Source organism: Nothoprocta perdicaria, unplaced genomic scaffold (assembly GCF_003342845.1).
Source record: "Nothoprocta perdicaria isolate Ctin4 unplaced genomic scaffold, notPer1 scaffold_97, whole genome shotgun sequence".
NCBI lineage: Eukaryota > Metazoa > Chordata > Aves > Tinamiformes > Tinamidae > Nothoprocta > Nothoprocta perdicaria.
Window position 1 is genome coordinate 1,298,788 of NW_020456276.1, and position 11,194 is coordinate 1,309,981.

The following is an 11,194-nucleotide window of genomic DNA, read 5'->3' on the forward strand; positions in this document are numbered from 1 at the left end:
CTCTCTCTCTCCTCTCTCTCTTTTTTTTTTCCCCCCCTTCCTATCAGTCTCGGCTTCCCAGCGGAGGGTGGGCGGGAGAGCCGCCTTGCCGAACATCCTGTGCGGAGCCATAAAAGGCTCCGGGCCGGGGCTCCTAATCCGGCGCCGGCAGATGGGAGCGCTCGGGCGCTAATCGCCCTATATCCCCCCGCGAGGCCGGGGCCGCTGCGGAGCTGCCCGTTGCTCCTTGCAGACGCCGTAAACCCCTCGCCCGGTTCCCTCGCTCCGGGGCCGCTCCGCGCGCGGGATCGCGGGGAGCCGCTCGTGCCCGGTCCGGCCGCCCACCTCTTAAACGTGCCGCGGGTGGGCGATGAGGAGCGCGCTCGGCCCCGACCCGCCGCGGAGCTGTAAGTAGGAGGCACCTGGGGAGGTTTTGGGCAGCTCGCTGCCAGGGCAGGGTGCGGGGAGGAGCGGGATGCGGCTGGAGGCGAAGCTGAGTTTGCTCTCTGAAAGTGGGTCAAGGCTTTGTGTGCTTTTTCTGCGCTGCAGCAGCCCCTAAATTGAGTATTTTGAGCCTCTTCGGCACCTCGAGCATGGCAATGGGTAAGAAGGGTGCGGGCAGTGAGCGTCCCAGCCACCAGGCTGGCCCGAGCGCTCTGCATTCCCGCTGGAGTATTGGGCATGTGGCCTAAATATGGAGCAACCAGAGCTTTGTGAATGTGATCAGGGAGCCCCAAGGGCTTGGGAGAGACCTTCTGCCTTTGAGCTGGCAAAAGGGAGGCCCTGCAGGCACTGGGAGCGGACAGGGAAGGAGCAGCGCTCGCTCCGGCCGGTGCGATCGCAGTGTGGATAAATCCTGCCTCTCTGTGATGCTCCTCCAAAAGAGAAGGAGAAAGGGGAAGGGATAGCCCGGCTTTGTGCCTGTGTCAGCAAAGGGACGGCAAAAATGGGAGCATCTTCCCGTCCTGTCCCTTGCATGTTTTGCTGCTGGCACCTTGCTGTTGTGCATCGCTTTGCTGGTCCCCGTGGACTGTTTTCTTCCCCAGCCTCCCTGCCTTCCTCCCATTAGCAGCGCCAGGAAATCGCATTTGGCACGAGGAGGCTGGGAACGGTCTCCAGGGGCTGGTCATGGAGGAAGGGTGAAGCAGGGGGCAGTTGGACAATTCACAGCCTGATGCCTTCACGCTCAGACCCCGCATACACGTGTGTCTGGGAATGTCAATCCCGGGGGATTGGCACCGCACGAAAGGGGCTGCAGATGAGTGTGGCATGGAGGTTGCAATGAATCCTCCCATGGAGCCCAGTCCTGCCCTTTCCTTCTTGCTCTCGCCAGCTGGTTGCTTTGCAAAGAAATGCAAGGAACTGCAGGATTTCTGTGTTGTTGTTTTGCTGGGGAGCTGTTACTATGGAAAGGGACCACGATTCAGTGCACGGGGAGGTCAGGAATACCAGGCTCGCGGTTCCCTGCGTGTTCTGCTTCCAGCCCCAGCTGCCTGGCTCTGAGCAAGGCAGAAAAAAAGGCAGCAGCAGCAGAGCCCTGGCTCTTGGAGGTAGCGGGGGATTTGTGCGTGTGCTTTTGGTTTTGTTTGGGTTTTGTTGTGTGTTCTGCCCACATGGTGCAAGTTGGACCCACTGAATAAAAAAGCAGGTTAGTAATAGATGAATCCTTGCAGGTTATCTGTGTGAAATGATAATCTAAGCTTAGAGAGGGGTTCTGTGTATTTTAAACGTCAGGGAGCAGTGTTAGGCTGAGCTGTACAGTTTCCTCCTGAGGGTGACGGCAGAAGAGAGGAGCAGGTTCTGATGTGGGCCCTTTGGACAAGACTTTTCCATGGATCCCCGTCCCATTCAGGTGCCTGAATTCCGTGTGAGAGGCCGGAGGGTTGTAACCAGAAGAGGAGGAATTGAGGGCCCCGTCTGAGCGCGGAGCAGTGGCCAGCGCGGACTTTGAGCCTCCCAGCAGAGCTGCCCAGGAGCATCCCGTGTCTCCCATCTCTGCCAAAGCGGAACGTGGGTTTTGCAGCAAGGGCTGGAGTCCTGGCTGGCCTGGAAGGCGGCGAGGTTCCCACACTGACCCACACCTAAAACTCCCAACACGTGGCAAGGGTTGGATACTCTGCAATAACCAACTTTCAGAGCCAGGCAGAACAGCATAAGGGTAACTGCTGCTGTGTTTTCCCTCCATTTTTCTCCTCTCCAGTTTTTCTCCCCTCCACAAAAGCCCCGATTCCAGCAAGGAATGCTAGTGATGCCCTGGATTCTCCAAGGCAGCGCCTGCTGTGGCTGCTTAGTTTCTGCCTTAGCTTTTGAGGATGGGACATGTCCCCATAGAGGCGGCTCTTTGAGCTCAGTCTCAGGAAGACCCGAGGAAGAACATGAGGCCTGGGGGGGATCCAGGGTGGTCTAGGAAGTTTTCCAGGATTTCTACCAGCCTCCTGTTCTGCTCCGTATTCTCCCTCCTGTTCTGTTCCCAGCCTCATACCATAGCTATTCCTTGGGACAGAAGCTGGTTCCCTGTACTAAATCATCTCCTCCTAGCCGTCTTCCTTGCAGTCTGTGCTGTGTCATCTCGCCCTGCTCTCTGTTTAATAGCGTGCACGCAGCCAAGCGAGCTGAAACGAAGCCGCGCGCGCGTGCTGCTCGGGAGCCCTTATCTCCCGGGCTCGCTGCTGTTCCCAGCCTGTCGCTGCCCCCTTCCCACCTCTGCTGTGACACCAGTCCTCGGTACATTGAGGATAAGTCTCTTTCTGGCTGCTGATCCGGATTGGATGCGGTGTTACTGTCCGCGAGGTGAGCACCGGAGCGCGTGCCCAAAAGGATAGAGGATGGAGGCAGGGAAACCTGTTCGTTTAGATCCCCTAATCGGTTTCCCTGCCAGGCTGGGGGCTCTGCATTTCTGTTGTAACCCCCTGATGGCAGCCGGGAACAGGTTGGAATTCGGCTGCCGGGAGGCAATATGGGCATGGGGATGTGCTGGCTCCCGAGGGGGCTGCAACGAGGGGCCGGTGTGTGACTTATCCCCAGGTCCAAAACACACTGGGAGTCACTGTATAGGAGTCAGTGAAGCAGAGCTGCGAGCAGCTTTTGTGTGAAGCTCTAGCAGGATGCAGAGGAGCATGGTGGTCCCTCAGCTTTCCAAGGTGTCCCCGAAATGAGGGGCACCCGCATCCCTGGGCTGCATCCCACTGGCAGCGCCTTTGGATTGGCGGCTCCGCGCTGCCTGCCAGCCCCTCTGACGGGAGAGCAATTACCACCCGCTTTCCTTTTAATGCAGCCCCACAGCCTTTTAATGCAGAAAAATGTTAATGCTTCCAATTTGTTTGGTATAATCGGGTGCTAACTCCGTTTGCTGGAGGTGGACACGGCTGCAGGGGTGTTTGCTCAGCACTTTGAGAAGCACCAGCTCCTTGGTGTGGCGTCCACGCTGCTTTTGAGTGAAAGGGCAAGTGATCCTGGAGAGAGGAAGAGGAGGGGAGCTGCTACGGTGCTTCAGACTGACCTTGATTTTCTCTTAAGCGCCTGGCAGAAACAGCAATACCAAGGCACTGAAGGCAGAGCGGGTTTGCATCCCCTCTTTCTTTTTAGCAAAAGCTACAGCCATGTCTCTGACCACGTGTGCAGATGCCCGTGTTGTCGGAGGCTGTGCAGCCTGCAAGGGTGAAGGTGAACCCTGCTTTGACCTTGTCTTGCTGCAAGGGCTGCCGTTGAACCCCGCGGTTCGCAGCGAAAGGGGAGATGCCCATTGCACCGCGCTGCGAGAGCTGCTGCTGCTTTTGTTCCCTTCCAGTTGTCCTCGCTCTGTCTTCCTGCGCTAATTAATCTCGTCTGCATGCTTAACGGCCCTGCGGAGAGAGGGGAGAATGATCTGGGGAGCCTTTTCTCTCTCCTAATGGGCTGCTCTTTGGATCCCTCGCACATCTGCTGCATGAATCCGGCCCTGCCGGCTGGTGGTGAGCGGCTGCTCTTCCCTTTCCTTGCTGGGTTTATTGGATCAGGGCAGGCAGGGAGATGTAAACAAGGGTCAGGAGGGATAATTGGATCAGAGAAGGTGGGAACAAGGAAAAGTTCCTAAGCAGGCAGGAAAGCAGAGCTGGAGAAGTGAGCAGCCACTCGCAGCCTGTTCGGTTTAATGTTACTTGAGGGTGGGGATGCTCAGGAAGCAGGATAATAAACCTTTTTATTATTTTTTTCTCCTCTCTTTGTTTTATTTTTAGGACCGGTCTCTGTGGGAGCTTCCAGGCAGGTCTGGAGCTGCAGGACGGATGGAGCCGCAGTGAAAGGTAGCGGTGCCAGCGATGGCAGACGGGGCTAGGGGCTGCCCGGGCTGGGGATTCCCTGCTCCTGGTGCCCGGAGCTTGGCTGGGGGCAGGACGGGTTCCCACCTCACGCTTTTCTCTGCATTCTCCTTGCAACCCATTCCGCAGCTTAACCTGCTCCTGGAGGGGACCGATGCCAGCCTGGAGCCGCGATGGAGGTGGCTAACAGCAAAGATTTCCAGTGGAAAACCCTGGCCCCGCTGCCGAGCCGCAGGGTCTACTCGACGCTGGTGGAAGCCGGCGGGCAGGTGTTCGCCATCGGCGGCTGCGACGACGACGGCGTCCCCATGGGCTCCTTCGAGGTCTACTCGCCCGAGGCCGACCGGTGGAGCTCGCTGCCGCCCATGCCCACGGCCCGCGCCGGCGTGGCCGTGGCCACCCTGGGCAAGCGCATCATGGTGATCGGGGGCGTGGGAGCCAACCAGACGCCGCTGAAGGTCGTGGAGATGTACCACGTAGACGAGGGCAAGTGGAAGAAGAGGAACTCGCTGCGGGAAGCAGCCATGGGCATCTCGGTGACGGCAAAAGGCAAGGCAGATTTGGTCCCCGCTCTGCCCTGAGGTTGCGTTTGTGGGAGATGCGTTGGGGCTCTGCCTGATGCTCAAGCACAGCAGCTTGCTGAGCGATGCCGCCGTAATCTAAGGCAGCACCGCAGCCTTCGCCAAAACCTTTGTGGGGTTTGTAGAGGTTGAGCCCTGTGTCCCTGTCTGCTAAAAAGGAGATGCTCTTGGCTGAGGTTCCTGGAAACACATACATTCAGGGGCTTGCTCTGAATCTGCAGCGTTTGAGCCTGGCTGCCTTTCAAGGTCCAAGCTCCGGGCTCTGCAGTTGGACTTCTCCAAGATCTTGCAGCCCATTCAAGTCCAGGACCTTGGGAGTCCTCCACTGAGGAGGAAAAGGAAGTTTGGGGCAATTCTTAGTCTCGCTCTGGCAAGACCCAGGGTTTTATCCAGCTTCATAGCTGTGGGCTCAAATCCCGCAAGAAATGCGTGCCCTTATGGGGGATTCCTGCATAGCTCCCTGCACAAAGCGCTGCCTTAAATGGGTATTGTTAAACGCCTGCAAGGCCCTGCCTTGTCTGCCCACATTAATTTCCAAGCAGAGATGCAGAGCACTGATTTTCTTTAGCCCAAGCCGCCGCTTCCGACACCATTCCCGATGCTCTCCCCTCCATCCGTCCCCTTCGCTTCCCTTGCAGACTACAGGGTGTATGCGGCCGGCGGGATGGGCTCCGACCTGCGGCCGCACAACTACCTGCAGCACTACGACGTGCTCAAGGACATGTGGGTGTCGCTGGCGCCCATGCCCACCCCCAGGTACGCTGCCACGTCCTTCCTGCGGGGCACCAAGATCTACGTGCTGGGTAAGACACGGGGACTTTGCCCTGCCTGTGCAAAAAGGTCCCCTTTTAACAGGGAAAACTTGGGGGGTGCTGGATGAGGGTTTGGCATGGGGTGGTTTTGGGGTGGTTTTCATTAGCTGCATCTTGTGTGTAGGGGAAAGTGAGGCAGGGCGGTGTTGCTGTGCGGCTCCTGGACGAAAGGCAGGTCGGGAGCAATGCTGTGATCGGGACCCGTCGCTCCAAGCAGCAGGTGCTTCGGGGAGCTCCCACCAAAGCCGCCTTGATTTATTTTGCATCCATCTGCTGCTAGAAAGCAGCTTGCGGGCCCGGCAGCAAGCAGCCTCTGGCTCTTCAGAGCCACGCGGAGAGTTGGAGCCGAGAATAGCTGGTCTTGTTTGCATCTGATGGGTGTGAGAATAAAACAGCGGCTTTGGTGGCTGTAGCAGCAGCTGTTTTGGCCTCTCTGCTCCCTCCTGGGCTGCCCTTGCTCTGTGCTGAACTTATCTGCATTGCAAAGGCTCCCGAGCGCTTGGAATTTGTCTTCATTAAGCTGGTGCCTATTAAGCACCTTCCTGCACTAGCTGCCCACTGCCAGGGGACGGAAGAGAAGGAGGATGTGGTGCATTTAAAAAAGAAAAATAGATGTGTTTTAATTGCATGAAATGGCGATTAGAGGAGGAGGGGGATGAGGCACGTGGCTCTGCAGGGCCTGACCGCAGGGAACCTGAGAGCTGAGGGCATCGTGTGAGCGGGCAGCCCTTGCTCCGTGGGGCTGCTCGGGTTTCTATTGCCATCGGTCTGTGGTCTGAGCCGAGTCTGGCCTGTCCTTCCCATCCCAGGAGGGAGGCAGTCCAAATACGCCGTCAACGCCTTCGAGGTCTTCGACACGGAGAGCAGGTCGTGGAGCAGGTTCCCCAGCATCCCCAACAAAAGGGCCTTCTCCAGCTTCGTGCCCGCCGAGGACAAGCTCTTCAGCCTCGGGGGGCTGCGGCAGGGGCGGCTCTACCGGCAGCCCAAGTTCATGAGGACCGTGGACGTGTTTGACATGGAGCAAGGTGGGCGCTCTCGCGGCTCCGTGGGGGCTCGTGCCCAGCCTGGCAGGTCCCTAGGGACCCTGTGGTCTGTCCCTTCCCTCTGCAGGCGGCTGGATGAAGATGGAGCGCGGCTCCTACCTGAAGAAGAGGCGAGCCGACTTTGTGGCTGGCTACCTCAAGGGCAGAGTCATCGTGGCTGGGGGCCTAGGTGAGGGGATGGGGACAGAGGGGATGCTTTATGGGTTGGCATGGGCTGGGGGTTGTCCTTGCGCATGGAGCAAAGCAGGGAAGAGGTCCCGGTAAGAGCATCCCCAGGAGCGCATGGATTAGCTCAAGCAGGGGATGCTCACGGGTGCTTCCCGCGTGTCCCGCTGCCTTCCTGGGTGACCTGGCCTCTCTTGGTGCTTGCAGGCAACCAGCCGACCGTGCTGGAGTCCGTGGAGGCCTTCCACCCGGAGAAGAGCAAGTGGGAGAGCCTGCCGCCCATGCCCACGCCGCGCTGCGCCTGCTCCAGCATCGTGCTGCGGGACTGCCTGCTGGCGGTCGGCGGCGTCGCCCAGGGCCTGAGCGACGCCGTGGAGGCCCTGTGCGCCTCGCACTCCTAGCGGCCTCCCACCAGCGGGGCTACAAGCGGCGGGGTGGCTGTGCGCGCGGGCGGCTGTGCCCGCGGGCGGCTGTGCGGCACCACCTGCGCTGCCCGGCAGCCTCTCGCGCTCTGCCTGGCCAAGAGGAGCCTAAAATTCCCCTCCGTCCTCGTGGAGGCTGCAGTGCAGCTCTAGAGGGGTGAGGGAAGGGGATGGATGCGGTGCAGCGCTTCAGACTCATCCTTTCTGATAGACTCCAGAGCCCTACGGGAGAAATGAGGATGGAGGAGCTGCTGGCTGAGCTGCTGCGTTGTGTCTTGGCCTTGGAGCTCGGGGCATGGACAGCATCTCTGTCCTGAGCCCCTGTGGAAGGACAAGGGCTCAGAGGGGCTCGGAGCACACGGACAGGCTGGCGGTGGTTTGGACACAGCTAAGGTGAGGTTGCCCTTTCTGAGTGCCGGGACCTCCACGTGCTTCCCTGCGCAGACCCCTTGGCTTGCAGCAAGGGAATGTGAATCCGCAGCCACGTCTGCCGTGTGGGTGATGCTGCCGCCCCTTGCGAGAAGTCTCTTGCCTTCCTCGCAAGGCTTTTCCTGTAGCGTTTGCCCAGTGCTTTGCCGGGAGCTGGAGCCCGGGAGGGAGGGATGCGGAGCGCGGAGGACCCCGCGCGGCTGCGGCGGCAATGGCAGCGGCTCCCGGGGAGGCTCTGCCGCTTCCCTGGGCTGCCGTTCAGCGCCCTGCGCTCGGGCAGCGGTCACGCTTGTCGCAGAGCGGCTGGGCACGGCACGCGGGTGCTCCCGGCGGAGCAAGCCGGAGCGCGGGACTCGTGGCCCGCATCCCACGCCATCCTCAGCTCTCCAGCGAGGCCTCATCCCCGGGCAGGCTGCCCGCTTGCTCCTGAGTGCCTGGGGCTGTTGCAGTCTGCTGGGATTTGCTGGGAGCAATGGAGCCAGTGGCCGCTTTGGAAGGGCAGCCCGGGGGTAGTGAGTGCCCCGTCCCTCTGCTCTCTGGGTGCCATCTGGGGCGGGTGAAAGCGGAAAGGTGACATACCCGTGGTGAGCAACCTGCTCCCGAGTTATTTGCATCCCACCTGCTTGTCACGACTATGTACAATAGACAGAGCGGTGTCTGTCCCCGTCCCCTGTGCTGTTCCTGCCCCACGTTCGGATGCTTTAGGTGTTGGAGGGTTGTGTAAATGTCAAAATTCACCTGCAAAAGGAGCTTTACAGCTAAAGCAGCAGCACTTACAAATAGCAGCAGACCCAGATCGAAGGGTCTTTGGATAAGCAGTTTTGGTCCTTTGTGATGCTCTGTGCAAAGCTCCAGCTTTTTCCAAGGTCCTGCCTCCTCAGCCTGGCTTGGATTGTTTTTCCACGCTTAGTTCCCATCCAGAGCAGATTTCCCAGGAATTCCAGCTCTCCCCAAAAGCAGCTGCCAAGACCTCATACACTTGCAGCTCCTGCACCCTGTTTGCAGATAACTCCCGCTCGGGGCCTTCCATCAGATGGAGTGCAGTGTTTTCCCTAGTGTTAATGTCAAGCCTTTTACCAGCAGATAATAAATGGCTTTGCCAGCACACAGGGAAGCAGCCAGGCAGCGGGAAGATGAGAAAAGACGTGGCCCCAGGCTCTTAGCGGCAAAGCTGGGACTAGGAGGCAGCTCTGATCCGTCCCTGCCAGACTCATCTCTCAGTGGCACCCGCTGATACACGGGAATTCAGTGTCCAAAGTCCAGCCCCTTCCCTGACAGTGTCCGAGGTTCTCCTGGACTCTCTTGGCTGGGTTTTCAAATTAACCTGCTTTAATTCCTTCAAGAAAAGGTTTAAATCTGTCCTTGGGTGTTCTTTTGAGCTGGCCTGGCAGAGCAGCCCGCAGAAAGCCTGAGCAACTCCGTTAATTAATCGCAGAATAATGAGATTAATTGCCCTTTAGGGAGAAGCTAAACTGCTGTTCACGGCGGTGGGTGGACACCCCACGCTGCAGGGCTGGTTGCAGGGAGCAGGGGGCAAATGGGGCTCCCATCCACAGCATGTGCACCCCAAAACCACTTGGCTTGAGGGCAGCAGGGTAGATCAGCGCTCCTGGTGTGTGAGGCTGGTTTTATAACCCAGTTTTATGAACTGGCAACTCCCTCTGCCTCCCAGCGCCCTCTCGACGGCAGGTGGCATCACCGGGCTGGGTCTGGCGGGACCAGCACCCCCGAGGAGGCGGCACCGCCGCCCTGAGGACACCCTGTGCTGCCCGGGTGGTGCTGGACCCGCCTGGCATGTGGCACATCCACATGGGGAGGTGTCCTGGGATGTGACATTCGCACCTCCTGCACCCCCTCCAGTGCTGTCTTTGGGTCCAGATGCCTCGAACCAGCCCGCAAAAGCCCCAAGACGAGTTGAATCGCGCTTTTGGGCCGGTGCCGGGGCTGGCACTGAGCTCTGCAGGGAAGCTCCAGGGATTAGGGCTGCTGTTCCTTCCCGCAGACGCCTCTCGCACATGTGTTTCGGCAGCTGGTGCTTGGAGCCCTCCCATCTTTGAAAGTGATACTTGATGGATTCTCCCATGCCTGGAGGGACGAGGCAAGCCGGGAGCTCGAGCGCTGCGATCAATCCAGTCCTTTGATGGCAATTGCCAGCTGTGCTGGAGCCGGCGTGGGTTCTCCTGGGGCAAGACGTGCCCGTAAGCACCCTGGAACGGGGTGGCTTTCCCGCAGCTCCAAGGGGACGGAGGGGCTCGCCTGGCTCCCACTGCCCCCATGCCCGGATTTATGCCGGGCTACCAGAGCGCAGCGCATTCCCGTCCCCCGGCATCACCGCTGGAGCTGCAGGGATGTGGGCAGGGCCTGGCTGCAAAGGACCCCTTTCCCGTCCCCGCGTGCACCCGGTGGCAAAGCCCTGGTTTTGGGGCGCGTTGCTCCCCCCGGCTTCGTTCCAGAGGCGCTGCAGTCACTGCTGCTTGCAAAGAGCTTCCCGTCTGCCCCGGGGGCAGATTTGGGGGCAATTTCCTAAAGCTGATGGAAGATAAGATTGAGCAAGCGTGATTCAGGGGCAGGGAATCCAAATTGTCTGCTTCGCCCCACATCCCGAGGAATATCAGCCTCCTGCTTGTACTGAAGCCGAGTTTAGGTGTCGGTTCAGTAATGCAGCTAGGAGACCTGCTTAGACCTAAGCACGGGAGAAAACCAGCTGCTGTCAAAGCACATTTGCTAAACCTGGGCATTAAACTACCGAAACCGTTCTAGATGGGGATACAAGGGGAATCTTTTTAAAAAAATAGCAAACAAACAACTCGCTTGCAACTGCTTTCTTTCCAAAGTAAGTAATGGAAGTGTTTTGGCTGGGAGAATTGTTAGCAGGCTTAGAAAGGAGTGGTAGTTGTCTGCACTGCTTAAAAAGATATATATATATATATGTAATATTATACATAAATATATATTTCAATGCAAATCTCATTTTGAGAGCCAGTAAGATCCCCTTTGTGTAGATTGAGGGCTGCTAACAGTGCATTGCAGCAATCTTTATTACTGTCCCTTTCCTGCCCCGTCAGCCCTTGCATCTCCTGCCTTTGGGGAGCTGCGGGGAGCTCCAGGACAGCCCTTCTAACCATTGCAGCCATCCAGATTTCCAAGTATTTTCATGCCTAACAGCCTTCTAAGCAGCCCGAGCTGCAGCGGGCCCGGCTCCGCGTGCCTTTAGCTGTGACCCGGCTGAATTCCTGCAGTTTTCCAGCTTCCTCATGGGGCTCAGCAAACCGCGGAGCTGGCCAGGCCGTGTCCCTGTGTGAACTCCCCATGCCACAAATTGCAATTGTTGGGAGCTGGGCTTTGCAGCACGGATGGCTTTTCCTGTGCCATACGGCTCAACATGAGGTTTTCCTCGCTGGGAAAGAGGAGGAATGGGAGCAGAGCTGCTTTGGGGTGCTGGGAGACCTCAGCACCAAGTGCTGTCCC

At 58.6% G+C, this 11,194-nt stretch overlaps 1 protein-coding gene across 1 annotated transcript; it reads left to right on the forward strand.

The window, feature by feature from the left end:
* Nucleotides 1-4,438: 4,438 nt before the first annotated feature.
* Nucleotides 4,439-7,292, forward strand: KLHDC8A (kelch domain containing 8A). The gene is made up of 5 exons (XM_026053222.1): nucleotides 4,439-4,823; nucleotides 5,494-5,658; nucleotides 6,477-6,692; nucleotides 6,778-6,879; nucleotides 7,083-7,292. The coding sequence occupies exons 1-5, from the start codon at nucleotides 4,448-4,450 to the stop codon at nucleotides 7,274-7,276; spliced, it is 1,053 nt and encodes a 350-aa protein (XP_025909007.1). The 5' UTR covers nucleotides 4,439-4,447; the 3' UTR covers nucleotides 7,277-7,292.
* The last annotated feature ends 3,902 nt before the right edge of the window (nucleotides 7,293-11,194 follow it).

Coding starts and splice junctions, on each gene's coding strand:
- KLHDC8A (XM_026053222.1), top strand. CDS start 4,448: ATGGAGGTGGCTAACAGCAAAGATTTCCAGTGGAAAACCCTGGCCCCG. Junction 4,824..5,493: donor CATCTCGGTGACGGCAAAAG/GCAAGGCAGATT, acceptor CTTCCCTTGCAG/ACTACAGGGTGTATGCGGCC. Junction 5,659..6,476: donor CACCAAGATCTACGTGCTGG/GTAAGACACGGG, acceptor TTCCCATCCCAG/GAGGGAGGCAGTCCAAATAC.